A 23,878-nucleotide genomic window follows, 5' to 3' on the forward strand; every position below is an offset into this window, starting at 1 on the left:
CCCTCCACCCGTCACTCCCGGCTGAGTAAGAATGCTATGTTCCTGGCACTCGTAGTGCAATATGGGACATGCTGATGGGGTATTTCATGTTCATGTGGCGAAATACTTCTTATTATTAAGCAATGGTCCTCCGTTCGGTGGAAAAGCTACCAAAACGTTTCACTGGTCTGGACCGGGGTGCTGCAAGTTTACAAACAATTGTTATAATTTTATCAACACGTTTATTGTGGGAGTTTTCTGGTAATTTACGGATTTAATTATTCATTTGCTTTTGTTTTGATTTACAGTTGCCTTGTTTTGCGTTTGTCGTATTGGTGACCCAGGTCACCCGAGGTGTCACCTGGATATACAGAATCAGAATATTTATTTAGACACACGGTTGAAACCAGAATAGTAGCAACAATGCCGCCCCATGGGAACAAATGTGCGATGTTTCGGGCAAGGGCCCTTATTAATAGCACGTGGAATTCGCTTGTGTTATGGCATTGATTCATACCTACGATTAACACGGTTGGCTACGTACGGTGCGAAAGAAGTTTAACATCGATTTAAAGCTTTCGTGACTGCAAGGATTCATCTTCTTTGGTTCTGTGTTGTGGCCGAAACGTCGTGAGAATATGATTGTGTTATTTTATTTTATCAATTTATTATTTTATTCTCATTCTACGTGACTTTACCGAAAGAACCAAAGAAGAAGTTTAACATAGTACAGTACATACATTGACATCATAATTTCCGTAGCCCTAAATCAAACTTTGGGCAACAATTGGTCAACACATTCCACTTGAAATATAGCATTGCTCTCATTCCCGTACATGTGTCGCCGTGGTGCAAAGGTTAACGGCACTGGCCTGACAACCCAGAGGCCAGGTGATGGCCTCCACGATCTCCGGGCGTGGCAGTTTTATTGTAAATCTCCTCCTGTCTCGGTCCACCGAGCAATACAAACGTGAAAGGAAGGCCACGCGAGTGAACGTTGTCGTTCCAACAGCACCAACGCGAACAGTTTGTAGGGCACGAACGCTGCTTTTGGCAGGCCAGCCCTAGCTTCTGTAAAACGACGCCCTAAATGTGACGATTTCAACAGTTAGGGAAGGCACCGCCCATCGTGCATTCTGGAAGCCAAATGGTTTCACACAATCTAATAAAAACGTACTGCTCCACAATTGGAACAATCGGTGACGTATTCTTGGTTCTTTCGGTAAAGTCACGTAGAAGGGAAACAATAAAATAGTAAAAATATTAAACAATATTTTTACTATTTTATAAAACAATATTTTTATTATTTGATTGTTTCCCTTCTACGTGACTTTACCGAAAGAACCAAGAATATGAATCCCTGCAGTCACGAAAGCTTTAAATAAAAAAAATCGGTGACGTGTTTACTTTCACTTTCATATTGTACTTCCGATGTATTCTACAACTTCATCTCGAGCTCTTCACAACCCCGCCACTCCATCTCCTCTCCACAGGCTTCACTCCACTCCAACTGCAATTTCACCCCTTTCGATCTGCCCTTAAACTCCATCAACTGCCCCAACTGAGAGCCTCGTGGCTGCCCATCAACTGCTCCAACTGAGAGCCTCGTGGCTCCCGTCAGCTGCCCCAAGTGACAGCCCCGTGGCTGCCCGCTGATCCCACGCCACCTCACACCCACGAGCTGCCAAGAGCCCGCGGGGCTGTCCACGGAGTGGTGCCGTTAACGTTCACATCCAGCAACCACGAGCCTGGAGTCTCATCCCTGCAGCTCCCCGTTGTGGTGCCACATCCCTTTATCATAGAGCCTCTTAATTCCTTGATACATAAGGATTGTTTCACCACGCTCCCACGGCACCCCCGCCTTTGTCTCCCCCCCACCCCCTCTTATTTTTTCGTGTCTCTTTCTCGTGACTTCCTCGCCAGCGCCCCTCTTTAATTATTACGCTGAACGTAGACCCTTGACCTTTGCGTGACCCCCCCCCCCGACTCTCCATCCTAACCGCGTCCCCACGCACGAGTCCGACACACGGACGATGGGCACGGGGTTCGCGCTGTGTGCCCCGTGTGTAAAGTGTGGCTGCCGCCTGTGCGGTCAGCGGGGAAGAGTAGGCCAAATACCCCTCTGGGAGGAAGGGTGCCTCCAGAGAGGACCTTTGTAGCCGGCGACCCCTTTTATCGCCACCAGTAGTGGCGTAAAATGTTGCCTGGACAACCCCGTTTTTGAGATGGGACGTCTCGTTTGCACGGGCGTCCATCTCCAGCAAGGCGTCTTTAGCACGCATTGGGACGACCGATTAAATGTAGATCCGCAACAGCCCCTGTGGCAACCTGTCGCGTTGTTGGTGGTCACCCCATCAGAGCACCACCCGGGCTAAACGTACTTCATTTCCCGAGATCTGACGGGATATTGGGCGCATTCTGGCGTGATGTGTTGCATTTGGCCGTGTCGCATCATCGCCGTCAACAACAAGCTGCATTCTCAATCCCCACCCGACGTCTCGGACATTCCAGAACTCTGCAGATAAACGCGTGCGGACTCGCATTGCGAAACTTGGGTGGTGCGGGGTGGGTGGGTGGGTGGCGGGGAAGAGTGAAAATGACAGAGCGGGCGTGGTGCGAGCCACGTTGAGTCAGAGTTGTCTATCGAGTTGTGTGGAACTATGGGCAGGTGTTGGCAAGGTGTGGAACTCTGGGCAGGTGTTGGCAAGGTCTGGAACTCTGGGCAGGTGTAGGAAAGGTGTGGAACTCTGGGCAGGCGTTGGCAAGGTGTGGAACTCTGGGCAGGCGTTGGCAAGGTGTGGAACTCTAGGCAGGTGTTGGAAAGGTGGAACCGTGCCAGCTGGCTGGGTGTGTTTGTGCCCTTGACTTGCCTCCGTGTGCATTTGAGGCCAGGGCGCTTCTAAAAAACGAAGCTAATGACTCAGTAGGCTTTACCTGGCAAGATTAAAAAGGTTAGTTTTATTTGGATAATGTTTTTTAAGTGAGTTGTTTACCCTTCCTATACTTTGCACTCCGATCGTGTTTGTTGTAACGTTCTGACCTGCCCCTACTGGAGGTCTGTGAAAAGATAGCTTTATAGCTCATCGGAGTCCTCCAGAATGAACAAATATTCTGATTTTTATTCTGATTTTGAACGACTCCCCGCCCCCCACCCACGCTGCGTTGCTCCACTCACTCCGCTCCCGTCACACCCTTGCCACCGCCAACCCAACCACGCACCCACCGAGACATCGCCAGTGCCAATTCGCACTCCCACGCCGGGTTGTCTGCAGCGCCCCCGCTGGAATTGGAGAGCCGTGCGGCGCAACGTCGCGTACCCGCCCTGACCAATTAACCGATCAATTAACCGCCCGCAACCCGTAACCCACAGCTGTCAACCCACACGGTTCACTCCCTATTCTTGTACGGGGAAATTGAGTTTTCAGTACCATACAGCGTACGGCAGTTTCAATAGGGCAACAGCAACAATCCGTCTATTTGTGTTTCTCCCCTGTGATGGGACTCTGTAGGATGAACGTTGAGATTCATAAGGGCACGGGGTGACCAACAAAGTCGGTCTGTAGTAAGCTAGGGCAACGATAAGGGGCGGCCAGGTATGCGTCAACGTAGTTTCAGATGGTTGTAGCCAGCTGTCACTTAACGCAGGGTTTGGTGGCGAGTCGCGCAAGACCATGGACTCGCTCGAGTGCCACGGGTCACTGGGTGTCCGGTCATCCGAGCGCATGCCGGGAGTGAATGCGTTCCGACAGCCGTTGACTCACGACGGCCAAATCCCCCAGAATGCGTGGAATCTCTTTCAGATTCTCAGAAGCCAAGCAGTTGTGAGCCTGGTTAGTGCGTGAACGACCACCACGCGCGACAGGTGTTACAGGTTGCTGCGGGGGGGGACACGTCGTGGGCAGCACAGGCTTAAATGCAGCGAAGCCATTGTTGTACCGTGCTCACACACGTCTATGCTCCGCGCGTTCTCCGGCCAGCATGGTGAAGTATGGTCGACTTAGCCCCACGAGCAGTGCGGCATAAAAAAAAGGTCCTCGTCCAGCGAAATGGCTCGGCGAAACCGCTGTACGCGCACATTCTCGTCTTGCGCCCGGTCGCAGTCGTCAGCAGCTGGGTGACAACGCCGAGGATGCGCTCCAGGAGAGAGTTCGTGTCGCTCTGCGCTTCCTCCTCCGCCGTCGAGGCGAGCGCAGACCACGGTGGGATTATCATCTTTTTTAAACCGCGATCATCCGTTGCCCGAGTCGCGTGGCCACAGTCGCACCACTGTGCCCGCCACCCCCCCCACCACCCCCGTGCCTTTAACTTCCCCATTCACGACGGAGACGTTGCCCATCGCTCCGATGCGGTTGATGGTCTCCACCAACCGGTGCCTCACAGGAAGCCCAGGGGGTGGCTGGCAGGGGCGCAACGTTTTGGGCCTCGAGCGAGGTGGGGTGGAAGTTCGTTCCGAACTATTGTTCCACTCTGTTCGCCTGCGCTCTTACCGGATCCGCGTGAGGTTCTAGGGTGGTGACAGCAGTGGCGTGGGGGCATCGGTTGATGCCTGGGTGGTGGTTGTCGCTGGCAAGCGAAGCGTGGAAAACCCCCTTTTGCAGTTCGCGCGATACCTCGGTTAGACATTTGGTGGCAGAATGTTCCCCGGAACAAGCAGCCGGCGGGGTCTGGAGGGGGAGGATTTGGTGTCGCGATTTCAGCGTTCCGATGATGGTGCGCACTTGGCTTGCGCGTCAAACGGTGTAGCGTGCGAGCTCTCGGAGCAGGCTTGGAACTCGGCGACTCTACCACGGAGTGGAGCAGCAAGAGAGACGAGAGAGGAAAGGGCGCGGAAGTCCGCGGCACATCAGCCGAGACGCTCCATCCCAGCCTAGCCCCTGACCAAGGTCGTCCGTGGACGTTTCACAAGATGCTAGATGGCCGTGGGGCTTGAAGGGGACAGGCTTCTCTCTGTGCATTTTAATTAAATTGCCGCAATTGTCAGGAATTCTTCGGGAAGGGGGGAAACAGGTCTTAAGCCTCAGCTCAAGTTTCCGGTCGCAATTGCTTCGCGTTCCACTAAGGAAAGTACTCTTGCTGCTTTAAGGGCTGCTGCCAAAAAAAAACATTCGCTTGTTTCTCCATCGTAAAACTATATTAAAAAATGTTACCAGGTAAGGGCCCACTGAGCTTATACAGCTTTTTTTTTCCGAAGCGACCTGGCAATCACAAATGATAGCTCAACGAAGCGGCTTATCGCGTGGACATTTATATCAGCCAAATAGTCCAAACGCGTCATGTTGATTCTAAATGTGGAGGGGAAAACCGGAGGACCCGGGAAAAATCCACGCGACCACGAGGAGAGAGACACGCAAACTCTAAATGTACAGCAAGGCGTCAGGGTCGGGATCGAACCCACGACCTCCTGTGTACCAGGCGAGGTAGTTAACATCCCCTGGCCACCGTGATGATGATGATGAGACATGAACACTCCAAATACACAGCAGACGTTAGGGGCGGGATCGAACATGGGTCTTTCTGTATACCAGGCGAGGTAGTTAACATCTCCTAACCACCCCAAGTGTTCACAATGGTTTGTTTCCTTTCAACATGGATTTCACATTCTACCTCTGCCCCCTGCCAAATTAAATGCACATGTCTTTTTGCCAATCCACTGCTGGATGAGGGCCTCCCCACTCCGTAGTTCACCAGGGCTGGTTAGTGCGAGTTGCCGAAGGCGGGCGGGGGTATAGACGATAGAGCGCAGTACGGTACAACCGTGGATTTTGCTGCAATGTCCTCAGCCGTGACGGCCTAAACTGACACGCACGTTTCATGTACGGTGGTCGACCAACCAACCAATCAAAGACTGTCCCCCAGTGAACATGCCAACGTCGGGCCGACATTGGCACGTGGTTGGAATCGTTGGACCAACGTTGCCCCAACATTCCACGATTACTGAGATCCAGCCTCTAACCTCGCTTGGTTTCCGCTGAAGAGAATGGGTGATCCTTGTTTCTACGCAGCAAATGATGAAAATTACCCAAAAATACCAACATGAAGTGGGGGGGGGGGGGGGGAGAATTAAATAGAAAACTTTATTTTGAAGGTGTGTGCATCAACTTGACGAGTAATTAAACTGGTATCTAATCTTTATTCAGTGGTTTTGGGGAAACATTTCTCTTTAAATGATACAAGGGAAGTATTGAAGAACACTTTTGTTTACAATTCATTACTCTAGTTTTGAAGTTAAAAGACTTGGTCTAATCTACAGTAGGAGCAGAGTACAACTGCCTAATAGAATGGAACATGATCGTAAGACGACAGTTCAAATATATTTAAACGCAAAACAAAGTCGAGTTTTTCTTAATTGTAATACAACAGGAACACTTTGTAAAAAAATGACCTAAAATGTTAAACTCTGTCTGGGGTTAACATCTCATTTAAAACAGAAAAAAAATACAATTCAATTAGTCATTACATATCTGTCAACAACAAAAAAAATTCAACTTGCTAGGCAAACGTCTTACCTAGGTACAAAGTTGTTTCAGTGACCGAACACTTGGAAAAATGCCCAATTCCAGTTTGATCGCCATTGTTTTGACGGGGACTTTGTCGTTTGTTGAAGGGTAACCAATTTTTTAGTTTTCAGTTTTCTTGCGTGTTAAGTTTGTTTACTTACGCCCGCTCGCACGCGTGCATTCATGACAGGGCCAACTATTAGGCGGTCAAAAAGAGTCGTTTCAGCGGGCTGGTCGTGAACGTACATGGTCCCCCCTCTCACCGCCCAGGGCCGTTCCGACTGCTTTACAGGGTGGCGATCGCGGGTGGCGATCGCGGGCGGGTCCCTCCCCCCCCACCCCCCCCCCCCACACTTTTACGTAATAATGTACACAACTTTAAACATTTAAAAAAAGAATAACACGTATAGGTCATAAGCCGGTGTGCACGTGCGCATGCAATCAGAAACATACGTATATACGGTGCTGTACTTAAAAATAAAAGTTATATAATTTTCCGCACGGGGTCAAGCTGCTGGTGGGGCCGGCACTGGGTAGGTACGGCCGCCCCCCCTTCGCCCCCCCCCTCCCACGCGACGGCGTGTTGACAGCGCACACCGCACCAGGCGACCGATTTAGGCCCAACTGACCTAGGGGAGGTTCCGGCTAAAGATAGCGATTGGCACAGATGAAAAAAAAAAGACCTGGCCAGGAGCGGCACGCGAGACGGCTGGCATTGTAACGTATCGGCGTCCGCGCACATACACGCACGGCGATCACATCGCGAGCCGTGTAACTGCGTTTGTGGCTTCTCGATTTCCCCGCACCTTCCGATTAGCGCGGCCGGCTGCGTACGGCGCGGAAGAAGTTCAACGTACGCAACGTGACGATGGCGAATTTGTAACATTTTCTTGGGGGCGGGGAAAACAAAACAAAAACTGCTGAATATTAAATATGACATGACTTGACTGGAAACTAATCAGCTTGGTAAGCAAGGAAAACATTATCAGTGTGTTATTATATACAGTGTCTGATTGCATGTACGCACACACACACACAAGTGCTCCCTATGTTGTTTGCGGAATATAGTTAGGATCATCAACATAAAGGAGTTCCAAAAAAAGACAAAAGATCACAGGGAATGGTTATGCAAGCTAGTAATTAATAAACGCGATGCGGAACAGTATTAGTCGCGTTACAATTGTATGTTTTGTTCCCTTATAATTTTAAAACACGTTCCCATCGCGCTGGGTGGTCTACGCACTGATCGTAAACCTAACAACACTGAGCTGTCCCGGCGAGGGAAAGCAGCCAATCACAGGCCAAGGGTGCCACAATCCCACAATGCTTTGCGATAAATGACAAAGCACTCGTACGGGAAGTGAAGCTGCGTGTCGGCTCTCGCGATGAAGGCGGTGAACCTCACGCGTGACCAACAACAACTCGGAGCACAATTGGTCAAAAGTTGCTGTGCACTTCTCTAAAATTCAAGACATTGGTCCTTTGTGCGACAGGTAGAGAAAGTATTGTAATGTAAAATGATTTAATAGAACGTATTTAACCCTTACATGGATTTGCAGTGATAAACACCAGGGTCTGCAGCGCAAGGCTTTTACCAGCCTATGTGTCACCTATCAAAACCTTTAGAAATCACACACAGCACTCCCTGCAGACAAGAGGAAGTATCGGGTTTTGAGTGTTCCTATCTATGTGTGCGGGCTTTCTCTGGTCACTCTGGTTTGCAAATAAGGAATTGGTCCATCATTATAGGCGGAGCGTCTTTAAAATAAAGAGCCGAGTCTCCGGAGAGATTTTCCTTATTTTTCATATATGTTTCAACCATTTGAACACTCCATTTCTGATTAATCTAAAAGGTCCCCCGTACAAATGAAGCGTTACTCAAACAGTGCACAAGTTTGTCTATAAATTGTCGATGCTGCTCACTGAAGCAGAGCGCTACATCGATGTTAACACATTGGGTAGAAGTAACATGCAAAAGACAATTACGAAGGAAGCTTCTCGGCTGGAATGCTGTTGAGACAGACAGAGAGAGAGTGAGGGGTTGAGTGAGTAGGTACAAATAAAAGTTAAGCAAGATCATTGGAAAATCAACTAATTTGATTGAAAACCGTACAAATCTAAGATGTTTTAGTTGGATGGATGGTAGTCTGGGGTTTGATGGCCTGGCTCAAAGACTTTTTTTGTGCGAGTTCAAATCCCTTAACTTTGACGCCGCACGCACTTAGCAGTGGTCTTCCGCCTCCCCACCTCCCCACCTCCCCAGCGACACAATATTCCCTTTGTGAGCAGCAGGGGCTGCTCGTAGATACGGGGTGCCGGTTTTGCAGGGCGAGTTAAAGGAATAACAAGAAATTGGGGAAACTGACAATCAAGGAACACTTCGAATGGGAATTCAGGCGCGCAGGAGGAGGAAACGAACAGCTTACACTTCGTTAAAAATTAAACAAAAAAACGACGACAGAGTAAGGGGTGACGAGAAGAGGAGGAAGACCAAAAACAAAACGTTAGTTAGGAGACGATGCGGGGACTTTGCCCCCGCGTCACTGCACGCGCTGCCGGTACACGGCCTCCTCCTCCTCCTCGTCGTCCTCCTCGTCGTCGTCCGCTCCACGCTCGTAGCCGCGGTACGCGCCCCCGTAGCCGCGCTCCTCCGCGTAGCCGGCGCCGTTCGCCGCGTCCCGCCCGTTGCTGCGCTCCGCCCCGCGACCCCTGACCCCGCCGCCGAGCTCCTCCTCCTCGTCGTCATCCTCGTCGCCGCCGCCGCCGTCCTCGCCGTAGCCCCGCGCGTTCACGGGCTCCGAGCCGCTGGGGCAGTACTTGGGGTCGTAGACCTGGCGGCCCAGGCCGTACACGATGCCCTTGGCTCCGGGCTGCGCCGTGCCCATCTGCAGCGGGATGGAGCCCTCGTCGCAGTGCTCCATGCCCAGCTTGTGGTCGTAGATGTGGCGCCGCGTGCCCGGGGCGGTCATCCCAGCCTGAGAGGGGGGGGGAGGGGGGTGGGGGAAAATAAGCGGCGGAGGAATTGAGAGTGTGAGCGGCGTGCGTGCGCGTCTATTGCGGTTGTGGGGAGCGGAAGTGCAACGTTTAGGAGGCGAGCGCTTTAAATGCGGCTGGGTGGGAAGGTTGGCGGAGAAGGGGGATGGTTGTCTAAGAGGGTGATCGGCCGGGTGAGCGATTTTCCCAGTGCGTTGATTAGGGGGGGGTTGAGCAGGCAAGCGGTGGAGCGGACGAGCGGCGGTTTGCGTTTATTTTCTGGACGGGTTCTACAGGCTGGCGAGGACGAGCCCGGGTGGGTGCGAGCGCCTTGCCCCTCGGACGTGCCTGGCTGGCGTGCTTGTTGGTGCCCATCTGCAGGCTGATGGAGGAGTGATCCATGGGCTTGTCGGTCAGCGTCTTGGGGTCGTACAGGTGCCGACGCGTCCCGTAGGCGGTCATGCCCGCCTGGCTTGCGCATTTGTTGGTCCCCATCTGCGCGCGACAACATACAACGAAAAGGCAGCTTGGCACAGAGCCCGGGGACGTTTCTCCTCGCTCGAATAGTCTCCGAGATCAAACGAGCAAAGTGGCCAGGAGTTCACCTCCGTTGATGATCCCCCGGCAGTGCAAAAAGCACAACAAAGTCTCATTCTGTTGGCTCCAAAAGGGGTGACGGACTGACGGACCTCCAGCTGGTACGAGTTCAGCATCGTCACCGCAACGCCAATCCGCTGGCTCTAAATCGGATATTTTAACTATTTTTATTTTACCAGGTAAGGCCCCACTGAGCTATGTGGCTCGTTTTCAGAAGCCACCTGGCTTTCACAAATGATGGCTCAATGAAGTGGCTTATCACGTGGTAAATGTATAGCACGCTACATACTCTAAACGCACGTCGATTTGATATGTGGAGGGAAAAACCGGAAAAAAATCCAAGCGACCGCGGACAGAACATGCAAACTCCAAACACACAGGTGTCAACAGGATTTGGATCGACATCTCGGCACCGTCACGCCCCCGTATAACCGGTGATATCACTGCCGGGTCCTACTGGGAAATCTAGCCGGCGGTATAATTAGAAATCTGGCTGGGTGGCAATGCGGCCGGAGGGCTCGACGAGCCAAGCGAAAGGCACGAGTTGAAAATACTGCCGCAAGTACACATTGGGGAGAATTAAAAGGCGTCGTTACCACGAGAACGTGGAGTACGTAGTAGGTAGTACGTAGTAGGTAGTACGTAGTAGGCAGTACGTAGTAGGCAGTACATAGTAGGCAGTAGGCAGTACGTAGTAGGCAGTACGTAGTACGTAGTAGGCAGTACGTAGTAGGCAGTACGTAGTAGGCAGTAGGCAGTACGTAGTAGGCAGTACGTAGTACGTAGTAGGCAGTACGTAGTAGGCAGTACGTAGTAGGCAGTAGGCAGTACGTAGTAGGCAGTACGTAGTACGTAATAGGCAGTACGTAGTAGGCAGTACGTAGTAGGCAGTAGGCAGTACGTAGTAGGCAGTACGTAGTACGTAGTAGGCAGTACGTAGTAGGCAGTACGTAGTAGGCGACCTTCGTCCCAGTCCTCGACAAGAGCGGGTAGGGCGTGAGAGCGCAGTCGGCATTTTGTTTGTTTCAGTCGTGCCCCTTGGCCACGACAGCCAGGCCCCGTGGAGTCTTCGCTCGTGAAGTTCACGCGGTCATTCTCTAGCGCCCTGGTCGACCGAAGCAGGGTCCCCACTCTTGGTTATTACACGCTTGTCTAAGTGGCACGTAATTCCCCCACCCCTATATTATAAGGTCAGCCAATCAGTGAACTCGGTAAATCTTTTTTTATATATATGTAAATATAGCCAATTACCATTTTTGCTATTTTCTCACTGCACTGCAGTCTCTAACAAAGTTACTAAATGACACGGGCTTGCGTGTGCACTCAAGACTCGTTCACTGCGTCTCGTCACAGTCGGTAGTCACGCTTTGCTCTGTGCCGGCAAGTCGTCGCAGTCATCGCCACGCGCAATAAACCTTGTCCAATCACAGTCCTCGTCGTCGAAGACTAAACAAAAAACAAACACTCCACTGACTAATTATTTTGTCACTACTTCCGTGAACAACGTCAATGCTGCACCGAGGTGACACTGGTACACGTGGGGAGAAAAGAGACAAGGGGGTGGGGGGGGGGGGAGCGAGTTTCGGAGCGGGCGGGGGCGGGCGAGCACAGGCCCACACGTGACAGCGCAGCCCGAATCACCTGCAGGCCGATGACGCACTGGCCGGCCTTCATCTTCTCCGTGTCGAAGTTGCGCTGCTGCTGGTCGGCGTACTTGATGCCGACGTCCGCGTTGGTCTGCACGCCCTTGGTCTTCGCCTGACACACGGGACCACGGGAGGGAGCGCGTGCGTGCACGCGAGCGTCAGGGACGAGCCACTGGTGGATCGAGCCGGCGGTGCCCGGTCCGGTTCCTCGCACAGCCCCCGGTGCAGGCGTCCGTGCCTCTGCTCTAACCGTCGTGGGAACGTTGGGGGTCACAGCCAAACGCTCAGTCCTGTGGCTTTAAATCCAGTCCACTTGTTTCCAAGTTCGCCAATTAACAGATGCATAGTACTACGTATGTTGAACTTCTTTCGCGCCGTTCGTAGCCAACCGCGCTAATGTAGTAGTGCCCCCCTTTGCCTAGTGCGACTTTACCAAAAGAACCACTGCAGTCACGAAAGCTTTAAATCAAAATTTAGTGTCACTGTTTACCAGCAGAGGGCAAACACTCCCCGCCATTAAACACGTAGCAGGCTTTCAAGACCAATATTATCCCTAAGAGGTTTTTGGGTTCGATCGCATGAATATATATGTCTTGATTTGAAGCCTTCATGACTGCAGGAACCCATACTCTCTGGTTCTTTCGGTAAAGTCTTTTATTTTTTTTTCGACATGACTTTACCGAAAGAACTAGAGAGTATAAATATAAATGTGTCGTTAAACCCGCCACCACCCGACACAGCTAATTAGTAAGGTTTGTCACGTAAACAGAACGTGCCAATTCGCTACCAGTACAGCACACCGGTGTGTTGGAGAGCAAATCCGCAACATTTACAATCGGAGTACGACGTTTCGCCAGTAATTACAACTAGCTTCATCAGGCGACAGCCAGATTTGTGGATAATTTTTTCTGTTTCCTAAAATTAAATGAACTCCCCTGCCATTAAACACGAACCGGGTAGCGACTCATTTCTCCCTCGATATTTTCTGGGTCACAGGTAAACTGGAGTAGGCCATGAAGCGGTGGCGCGTGACTAGTCGCCGCAGCCAGAGCGAGACGGTTTACTGGGTGTGGTACTACATTTTACTGGGTGTGGTACTATATTTTACTGAGTCACTACCGCAGGCAGAGCCGGCCGATAGCAAGCACCGCCTAACTGGGGTTCCTCAATCAATGTTTTGGTCAAATTAAACGCCGTTTAATTCACAATTTGAACATCAAAATTGTATTCCATCGCATCCGCAGACGCTTTAATAAAATCAAATAAACCATGCACGAGGGTAGACGTGCGTGTTGGGGGACGGGGTGGAGGGGAAACAACCCTGGGATGGAGCAACGGGGCACAGCGCCAGCTATAACGTGGCCAGTAGACAACAGTACAGCAAGCGGGTTATGCAACCATCTCATATACCTGGGGGGTGAGGGTGGTACTATAGTTTTCTGATACATGTAAAACACAGATGATAAGTAGGGGGGGGGGGGGGCGATGATCGCTCAGTGGAATGCAAATGTCATGGCTTTTCATGTTTGAACTGGGACGCCGGATTTACAAAATGGCCAGCTCCTCTCGATGACTTCGCGGAGACTCCTCCAACGTCCGCCGTGAAAGCAGACGCGACGCAAATACATCCTTACGTACACCCACATCCTTACGTACACACATCCTACCTACATTACGCACGTGAAAGCAGACGCGACGTGTATTTATCCTCCGGTCATCACGCACGGCACAAGAATAGCCAGGGAGGGCTGCCGGATTGGAATCGCGACACCGTTGAGCCTCGTCACGGCACCCACAATTCGATTGTAGACGAGCCGCAGATTTATGATCGATTCGGTCCAGGAACCAGCGTTCCCACTTCCGCCCGTCACAGAACTGTTGGGACGACAGTTCTGTTCTTTCACCTGATGAAGGCTACTTGTGTTGTGGCCAAAACGTTGTGAGAATTTTATTGTCTCATTTTATTTTATTATTTTATTCTCATTCTACGTGACTTTACCGAAAGAACCAAAGAAAAAGAAAGACATTTCTTTGCATTGCCCACGAGGTGGCGCCGCACGACTCGGCATAGAAATAAAGAGAGCAACTTTTGCGTTCATCCGACAACTCTGACGTTAAAGAAAATAATATATATACTGTACTGTACAGTACGTGTGTTAAATCGGCAAGGTTTCAGACAACGGCCCCTTAGTAGCACATAAACCATGTGCTATGACGAAGGGCGATGACGAAGTGCTATGACGAAGTGCTATGACGAAGGGCGATGACGAAGGGCGATGACGAAGTGCTATGACGAAGGGCTATGACGAAGTGCTATGACGAAGTGCTATGATGAAGGGCTATGACGAAGGGCGATGACGAAGTGCTATGACGAAGGGCTATGACGAAGGGCTATGACGGAGTGCTATGACGAAGGGCTATGACAAAGGGCTATGACAAAGGGCTATGACGGAGTGCTATGACGAAGTGCTATGACGACGTGCTATGACGAAGGGCTATGACGAAGGGCTATGACGACGTGCTATGACGACGTGCTATGACGACGTGCTATGACGGAGTGCTATGACGGAGTGCTATGACGGAGTGCTATGACGAAGGGCTATGACGGAGTGCTATGACGACGTGCTATGACGACGTGCTATGACGAAGTGCTATGACGGAGTGCTATGACGGAGTGCTATGACGAAGTGCTATGACGGAGTGCTATGACGGAGTGCTATGACGACTTGCTATGACGACGTGCTATGACGAAGTGCTATGACGGAGTGCTATGACGAAGGGCTATGACGAAGTGCTATGACGGAGTGCTATGACGGAGTGCTATGACGAAGGGCTATGACGGAGTGCTATGACGGAGTGCTATGACGGAGTGCTATGACGAAGGGCTATGACGACGTGCTATGACGAAGTGCTATGACGGAGTGCTATGACGAAGGGCTATGACGAAGTGCTATGACGGAGTGCTATGACGGAGTGCTATGACGAAGGGCTATGACGGAGTGCTATGACGACGTGCTATGATGAAGTGCTATGACGAAGTGCTATGACGGAGTGCTATGACGAAGGGCTATGACGAAGGGCTATGACGAAGGGCGGCAGTGAGCTTACCATGCTGGCGAGTGCGAGCAGGGTCGTCTGCACCTGCGTCATGTTTCCGTTCTCAAAGAGGTCGTTGGCTTCGAAGATGTCGTGGGCCTTGAGTCCGTACTCCTGGATCGCCTTGATGAAGTTGGTGAGGTTCTCCAGCTGCGTGGCAAGAACGGAGGGACGCAGGAGAGAGGGAGACCCCACCCCATCGGAGTCACCGTGGCGACACGCGTCGCTCGTGCGCGCCCGTCAAGGTCGGCACAGCGATGGCGCGGCCGGCAAACGGTGAGGCCAGGTGCCAAACCGTCTCCCGAGTTGCCCTGTTGAGCACGTCCAGCAAACTACTCCGCGAACGTGGAGACCAACACTAAAACGATATTTTTTTTATTTTACCAGGTAAGGGCTCACCGAACTATGCACAGCTCTCTTTAAACAGCGACCAGGCCACAAAGGACAGCTCAACGAAGTGGCTTATCACGCGGACATTTATCGCAGCCAAATACTCTAAACGCGTGTCGATTCTAAAAGACCAGTTATGGGATCGATAACAAAAGCGATGTGGACTGAAATCGCATTTACCATTACACACCGTGACCGCAAATTCACTACAAATTGCAGCCTTCTTCTTCCGTACGGCCGCTGATGTAGAAGAAACGTTCAGGTGGTCAAGCCAGATAACCGCGTCAATTTCGCAATTCTATTTGCCAAGTGACCCCAGGTCTGGTACAGCATAGGTTCAGGTACCAATTACCAAACATGGAGACACCAAACAAAATCCAGGAGGTACCGACACAAAGGCACCGCATATCAGCATGTACTCTTTGACCAAGTGCTGCTCGTATGAGACTGGTACGGCATACCAAGGAGGTTGGGTGTCACCAGCGCCATGCCCGGCCACCTTTATCTCTCTAGTGTTGACGTTTGCACACCACACAAAGTTCCCGTCCTTTCAAGCTGAGCTGACCTATCAGGAGACCCACGTTAGGGTCAGGTGACAGGGATCGTAGTGCACACGAAGACAAGATCCCCCCCCCCCCCCCCGTATCGCCTGCACTGACTGTTGGGGCAAGTGCTGTTAGCGAGCAGCACCGACGAAGCCCGGAATGGCACACGAGGGCGTGGGTGGCCAGCACCACGCCTGACCGCCTTTGTCTCCCCAGTGCTGACGTTTACACATCGCACCAGGTACTCGAGTCGACCTAGAGGAGGCCCAGGACGTGTTCAAATATTCGCCACTGTTATTGGTCTCGGGCGGGAATCAAACTCGGGGTTTCCAGGTTCGTAGCGCAGTGCGCTAACCACGACACTACCGCTTCCCATACTGTGCACACAAGACACGCACGCACAACAGAAAAAGGACAAATGTGCCATTACCTTGTGCCAATTCAGCTTGGACCGGTTGATTTTCCTCACGGAGCCCGGGCGCAGTTTGTTGATGAGCCTACGACACAGAAAACAATTCCAGCGACGGACGACGACGACAACCGTCAGACCTCGATAAGCCCCAAAGTTAAACAAAGCCGCGGGGGCGCGCTAAAGCCTCGCGCGGACACGGCAAACGTGAGCCGAGCACACAAATCCTCGCGCCGCCAGCCACCGCATCCCCCAGGAGACCTGGAAACATTCAGCCGAGTGTAATGACACGTTCGTGCAGTTTTATCGCTTTATTTGCAGCCTTGACCAGGAATCAAACCGGATCCTTGATTGGGTCGTGGCTCGAGTGTGCCAGAATAATTAACGTGCGGCCAGAATGATTGGAGGTCGACGAGCAACAGAAACCGAACAGCTATTTGGAGTTTTCGGTGTCTCGAGCACTCCACGTGGATTTTTCCTCCGGGACATGCAGTTTTTCCCTCCTCATTTATAATTAACATCACGCGTTTCGAGTGTTCTACCGCCGCTTTAAATTTCCACACGATGATAAGCCACTTTGCTGAGCTATCATTTGTGGCGAAGTCACTTCTGAAAAAGAGCTATACACTAGGTGGGCTTTACCTGGTCAAAAAAAAAAGTTTCGTTTTTGTTTCATCATTACCCTGCAGGTCCTCAACATCAGCCAATCATCAGCTCCACCTCGAGGGCCACCGGAACCAGAATTAGCGGGGGGGGGGGGGGGGTCCCCCGGAAGGAGCGCGGGGTGGCAGGGGCAGCCGTGCCGTGCGGGGCCACTCACTCGCCCAGGATGACGCCGTCCTTGAGGCCCATCTGGAAGTTGGAGCCGATGGAGAGGCCGGTGATCTCCTCCATCCACGCGCGCAACTCCTGCTCCTTCTGCAAGTCGTACTTCTGGGCGATCTGACTCGCAAAACGCGCACACAGACATACGCACGCACGCTTAGGACGTCATTTCTTTAGAGCTGCTTCTTGTTTGGTTTGTTGTCCTTCCCCCACATACCTCCCGATTAACGCGGTTGGCTACGTACGGTGCGAAAGAAGTTCGGCATACAACGGTAACAACACAGATTCCCAAGTGCTGTTAGCGAGCAGCACCTATGGAGGCCAGCACGGCACACGAGGGGGTCGGTGGCCAGAACCACGTCCGGCCGCCTTTGTCTCCCCAGTGGCGATGTTTACACACCCCACAAGGGCCTCATTTGAGGCCGAGTCGACCTACAGCAGACCCAGGACCGGTTTACGTAATCGTCAAAGGTGTTGGCCGTGAGCTGGAATCGAACTTGGGCCGCCGGGTTCGTAGCGCGGCGCGGAAACCGCTACACTACCGCCCCCCACACTTAGACATCAACACACGCACACACACAAGCACAGGGGCACACACTGATGCAAAGTTGTGCAGGTAAAAGAAAAAAAACCTGACATGTGGATATGCGCACACGTACACAGAGACAAAGATGACCCCGATAGCCGTAAGAGCCAGCTCGGGGCAAGTGCTGCGAGCGAGAACCTGTCTCACACTCACACACACCTGCACTGCCAACAATGTCTGAGATGAATAAAATTAATCCTGTACAGATTTTGTCGTCGTTTCCTGCCCGGTGTAGTTTGTTTTCCCTGCTTTGAATTCCATTGGTCAGGTGCGGCCACTCGGGAGCATTGTGAACACCCTAAACCCCAAGCGGCGAGTAATTGCATCCTTTGTGCACACCTGGCATGAGGAATTAAGAAACCCCAACGCAGGCACCAGAACATTTTCCGTGTTCATTTGATGAAACTCTGCTTGGCACGGACCATAGCGCTCGCCACCTCCTCGAACACAAAAGAATGATCCCCCTGTTCAGCCCCAAAGACCCTTAGGTCAAAGCGCTGTTTGCGAGCGCCTATTTAGGGTCACAAACGCACGAGAGACGGTGGTGCGGCCGTAACCTCGCCGAGGCCTTTGTCTCCGCAGTGCTGATGTTCACACACCGCACGTCAGGTGCTCACTGAGGGCCGAGCCGACCTCGGAGAGGCCCAGGACTAGCTGAGATGACATCATCCCCCGCCGCCGACGAAAGCCGTGGCCGGGAAATGAACGCTAGCCATTGCGTCACCACCTTCCCACAACATATTCACGCTCATAGAAAGCAGAGGCAAAGACACCGCGTAGAGACACGCAGACTGGACACCTATGAAGGCCGGTACGGCACGCAAGGGGTAAAAGTAGAAAACAACACGCCTGGCTTTCTTTATTGACGTGTTCACATTTAAGGCCGAGTTGACCTAGGGGGGAGGCCCGAGACCAGTACAGATATTCACCACTGATATTGGCCGTGAGCAGGAAGCGCATTCGGGTCTCCGGGTTCGTAACGCAGCGCGCTAACCACTCCGCCCCCGCACGCACACACACGCCCACCTGCTCGCATAGACACACACATCTACCTACGGACACACACACACACGCGCGCACAACAATGAACCCTGCGTGGCCTATGGACTGTAGGTAGCCACTTTGCGATAAGGGACTCGTTTGGATAAGGAGCCTAGTGTGTGCGGGGCCTCTGTTGGCATACGGGATTCCACGCACGTGTCAGAGTTCACGAGCCTTGCACGCACGAAACCACACACGCACACGCATGTAACCACGCACGTGACACGTGACACATGACACGTGACACGTGCACGCTCAAAACGGGCAATGGGTGGCGGTCATTAACGTCGGTAGAAATATTTTCTCTCAAGTGAACGACAAATTAGCTTGCAGCGGCTGTCGGCCACTGTTACCTATGAATAATCAAGAGCTCACAGAAGGGCCACTGCCTCGGAACATGAGCAAATTGTACGTGTGTTGAACTTCTTTCGCACCGTACGTAGCCAACCGTGCTAACTGGAGGTGCGGGGGAGGAACAACAAACCAAACACACACAAAGCAGTTCTAAAGAAATTAGTTTGTCAATCTAGATGATGATTTAAAAGTGCATAGCTCCCAATGGCTTCCTAATATCAGAAGGAAGAGCGTTCCAGACGGCCGCAGAAGCGCATGTGAAAGCGCCACAAGCCGCTGCGAGGATGAAAATCGTCTTTTGTGGGGTTATAGCAGCGCGTGAATGCCAAACACGATCCAGACGCACGGTACTTCAAACGATTTTGAGACGTGCAATGCAACGCACGAACACATGCACGCATGCAGTTAGCACAAGACTCAATTTTAATCCATGAATGGAGACATCATTACAGTGTCCGGGGAGAGTCACGGGCTCCATGCACTCCTGATATATATAAAAAAAACGATGCTTGCCGCGTCAAATGCGGACTTTTGGTTCCGTCCGTAATTAAAACGTGGAAACCTCCACAAGTAGTTTTCCGGCCGCCCACCAGATGCAGAGCTCGCCTTGCGCGAGACCATCAACGGTGAATGTGTCTGCACAGTCTACACCGAATGCACTGGAACGGTTGCCAGCGTGTCGCTGTGGGGCTTGGATCGTCGTCGTCGTCATAGTCATCATCGTTTTGCTGCCTTGTCCAAGCTTGCATTTGGCGTTGACTAACCTGCAGGATGTACGTACTTGTACAATTTGTACTGCCGCGCTTTGATTACGTGCGTATAGTTTTTTTAAGCGACTTGCTTAGCTTTTCCCGATCTCTCTCATAGCTCATCATATTCCTCCTCCTCCCGCAGTCAATTATAAAGATTCCGACTCGGTCACAAGTTGTACCCGGTTCGGCGACTTCATAGACCGCATTTTCCACGATTCAGGGTCACGATTCCACTCAAGAATCGATCGTTTCATCTCATCGTCCGCCTCGCACGGTTTCCTCGATCGTCAACAATCGAATGCCGCGCACGCACGATTTGCCGCGTGCGTTGTGCGCTTAAAAAAAATCGTCACAAACCCAACTGCGAAGGAGATTTAATTCCCAATTTTGGTTAAAAAAATAAACAAAAAAAACACACAAGGACCGAGAGAGGAGATGAAAGCTGGCACGGCTTAAAAACTGCGGTGGATTTAAACAAAAACCCACGTGAAGACTCGTCAGAGAACGCGAAAACTGGCTGCAGGAGGTGAGCCTCCGAGACCTGGGATCGGCAACCGAAATAACGAGGCATTATTAGCATTTTTTTTAAATTCAGGAATATAATGCAATGCATGCGAATACAGAGTACGTACGTTACACCGTAAGCAAACAGTCCTCGAAGAGTCTCGCGCAGCTTCGGAGCCGCGGGTCGCTGAGCCCCGCTCCAGACATTACAGCAGCATCAAAAAACACGCTCGTGCAGACAATCCGGCCAAGGGGGCTCGACCGGCAAAATGATGGGCCAAGTGGTGGCGAGTCTCACCGACTGTTGCTCGACATTGGCCTCGGTTGGCGCTTTGAGTTCGGAATTCTCCCCAGGTATAACCCCCCCCCCAGCCGCCCCACCCTCGGCCACTGCCGTTGTTGACGTTCCGCTGCGTCTTGCTCGGGGGGACCGTCCGGTGGACGCTTTGGGAACAGGCCACAGCCGCGGCCTGCGGTCACAACCAACCCTCAAATCGCAGACCGCACAGGAACGCCGCGGCCCGCCCCCGATCATTCGCCGGGCAGCGTTACTTAGAGGACTGCAGAGCTTGGGCAATTGTTGGGATGGCTCGCTACCTGGCTGCCTTCCACCGGCTTTGTCTGCGGTTGCTCGGTGATTGTGATGCAATTGCATTAATGACGCCAAACGCGCACGCACGCGTGCGTGTGTGTATATACACACACGCACGTGTGTTCCTGCTCTCACAGGCCGCAACTCTGGCCTAATGAATGCTGCTATCATAATTCAGGGCTCGTGACAACACTTATGACCAAAATAACCCGGAATGTGCTCAAGATCTGTGCCCGATCTCATCTGATGTTGGAAGCCAAGCAGGTTTGGGTCTGGATAGTACAGCACGTGCTTGTTGGACGGGTGACTGTGTAAGATACCACGCGCAGCTATGTGCTGAGCACCACAGGGCAGTGGCTTCTGTGCTCACGTTGATGCTGCCCACCTTCAACTCGCACATGCTGTGGTGAGGGCACTCATCCAGCAGTGGATTGACAACGGGACTGTAGGTGCAAAGATTGATTGTGACAGTGGCGAGACTTCAGAAATCGGTCTGCGCTGGGTAAACAGCTGACCACAGATGCCGGTTCACGTTATGTTGCATGGGAATGAAGCCACCTGAATTATGCACTCCCAGAAGGCTGTGCGGCTGACGGGTCGTGTGAAGATACACTTTGGTTTGTTGTTGTTTGTTATGCGAAGGGGGGCGTATGATCCGCTTATCCATTTCGCTATTTCCCTTCTCCAAAACGACGGCCATTACAATTTTAATCTTCGCATTTAACAGCTGAAGTGTTTTGTTTTCTTTCTCGAGAGCACCCCGAAGCCATTCATTAGGCGAGCAGACAATCAAGCGCGTCGCCCAACGTGGAAGCCCTCCAACGAGGCCGCCGCCTGCCGCCGAGTTGGCCGCAAACACCGCGCGGCCCGCGAATCCGAACGTCCGTCCCCCCCCCCGCGACCCGCCCCCCTTTCCGTGCAGCCGAAACTTTGGCCGAGCGGCACGGAGCCTCAAAAGAGAGGCGCGCCACTGAAAGCCGCACTGTGCGGCGAGCGAGCGAGGATCTTTTGTGCGCTAGACAAAGGCTGGGAGACAGTAGTGGGGGGGGGGTCACCGCCGTGGGATGGGTGCACGCTCGTGCGAGGTCAGCATCGGAGCGGCCGGCGATACGACCGCCGTTCCACTGGGCAGCCACCCGCGATTAAAACGGCATTCTCAAGCACAGCGGGATGGATGGCCTCAGCCCGGTCACCGATGACTGCGACAAAAAAAAAAACCCTCCCACCGCACGTAAATCTGTACGTCAATTAATTTGCCAACGTTCCGGCGGTTGAGAATCCCGCTGGCGTGCAATGGCTGCCGTGCGGCACGGCCGCAAGCGGTGGAGGAGCAGAACCCCCCCCCCCCCCCCGAGGGGGTCTCGGAAGTAGTTCTGTGACGTCTGCTTTCTGCGGGCTGTTCTCCAACACGTGGGTTGGTTCTCTAACACGGCGTCAGGCACCACTGTGCGCGAGACATTCGTGGCCCCATGCCTGCAGCGCATTTGGAAAACACAACCGGGAGCGGGGGGGGAAACTCAACACAATAGGCAACACGAGACATTCTGAAGCACCGTGGGTGCACCGTAGGTGCTTCAGAAGGGAAGGAGTAAACAGACAGATTTTGGTGTTGCAGCGGAGAGATGTTATCTCCCTCGCCTGGTATACGGAGAGGAGGCCGTGGGTTCGATCCCAACCCCTGCTGTATATTTGGAGTTTGCGTGTTTCCCTCTCCCTGCTGTCGTGGGGATTTTTCTCCAGGTCCTCCGTTGTTTTCCCCTCCACGTTCAGAATGGACATCACGCGTTTTTAGAGTATGTGGCTGCTATAAACTTCCACGCGATAAGCCACCTCTCATTGAGATATCATTTGTGATGGCCAGGTCACTTCTGAAAAAGAGCTACATAGCTCAGTGGGCCTTTCCTGGGGGAGTAAAAATAGTTTATTTTTTTTATTTATGGAAGGCCGGTGTTTTATTAATCATCAAGACACGATGAGATGTTAGTGCAGTACATGGCTACCTCATGCAAAAGTTTCCAGACCACGTGTCCAAAGATGCAGTTAAGGCACCGATGGGCAGGAGGCCAATTGCGGACTGTACGAGTGGTTTTGCACTGCACATGACGTTTAAAAGTGTTCTCGAAATTGCATTAGCCGCACATTCCGGAAAAACTGATTAATGGTTACTGAAAAAGTGGGTCACCGGAGGAAGCTCTGATAAAAAATTACAGTGCTCGATGACATCACTTCCCATCTCCATGCTAACAGTTACAAACATCAACATCAAGCGCGCGAGGAAACCATTTTATTTTTTTGCAGCTGTGCTAAATCGAACATTTATTTATTATGCAAACTGAAACTTTAACTATCAAATAAAATGCAGCAAAGATGGCTGAAAAACTGTGCAACCAAAGAAGTGAGGAGAGATGCAAGCGTGGAGTGATAACGAGAGACACAGAGAGAGAGGGAGAGTCTCGTTGATTGGAGGCCACAGGCAAGTTAATGACCTCGATTAAACCGTGAGGAACAGTCAGCGTGGCCCGGGCTGGACGCGCCATTACAGTAGACGGGACAATGGCGGATGGCCAAGAAGAGAAAGCGAGTGGCAGCCAAGTGAAGGGAACCAATCCACGAGGACCTGCACAGGAGACGGCGTGAGAACCGGATTACTGCATCGCAGGATTGCGACAGGTGGCGGCAGCTTGTGGAGGGGCCTTCATCCGGCGGTGGACTGACCCCTGGCCGACGCCGACGATGATCGCCGCATCGCGCGCTTTCGGATGCGCTTCTGCGGCCGTCTGCAACGCTCTTCCTTTCCGATATTCGGAAGCCACTGGAGCTGTGCGCGTTCACATCGCCTGGATTGAAAACGTATTTCTTTAGAACTGCGTGTTGTGTTGAGTTTGTTGTCGTTGCTCCCACACCTCCGATGGCCGCGGTTGGCTACGTACGGTGCAAAAGAAGTTCACATTCATACATGGTGGTGGTGGGCTTGGGGAGACCTTCATCCAGCAGTGAATTGAACACGACTAATGATGATTATAACGAGAAGCTTAATTTGCCGAATATATTTTTTTGTGAAAACGCAGCAAGCCAACCGTTTGTTTCAATTA

At 52.1% G+C, this 23,878-nt stretch overlaps 1 protein-coding gene across 1 annotated transcript in view; it reads right to left on the reverse strand.

The window, feature by feature from the left end:
• Positions 1-6,089: 6,089 nt before the first annotated feature.
• The window catches only part of LOC116951956 (calponin-2-like), a 49,734-nt gene continuing 31,945 nt past the window's right edge, over positions 6,090-23,878 (reverse strand). The window contains exons 2-7 of the mRNA XM_032970878.2: positions 16,953-17,074; positions 16,154-16,220; positions 14,801-14,938; positions 11,688-11,804; positions 9,798-9,944; positions 6,090-9,451 (exon numbers count right to left, since the gene is read on the reverse strand). Of these exons, the coding sequence (XP_032826769.2) occupies positions 9,017-9,451; positions 9,798-9,944; positions 11,688-11,804; positions 14,801-14,938; positions 16,154-16,220; positions 16,953-17,074 (1,026 nt within the window). The 3' untranslated portion in view covers positions 6,090-9,016. The remainder of the gene's footprint in view (positions 9,452-9,797; positions 9,945-11,687; positions 11,805-14,800; positions 14,939-16,153; positions 16,221-16,952; positions 17,075-23,878) is intronic.

This window comes from Petromyzon marinus, chromosome 44 (genome assembly GCF_048934315.1).
Source record: "Petromyzon marinus isolate PM22_M1 ecotype Great Lakes invasive population chromosome 44, UKy_Petmar_22M1.pri1.0, whole genome shotgun sequence".
In the NCBI taxonomy this organism is placed as follows: domain Eukaryota; kingdom Metazoa; phylum Chordata; class Hyperoartia; order Petromyzontiformes; family Petromyzontidae; genus Petromyzon; species Petromyzon marinus.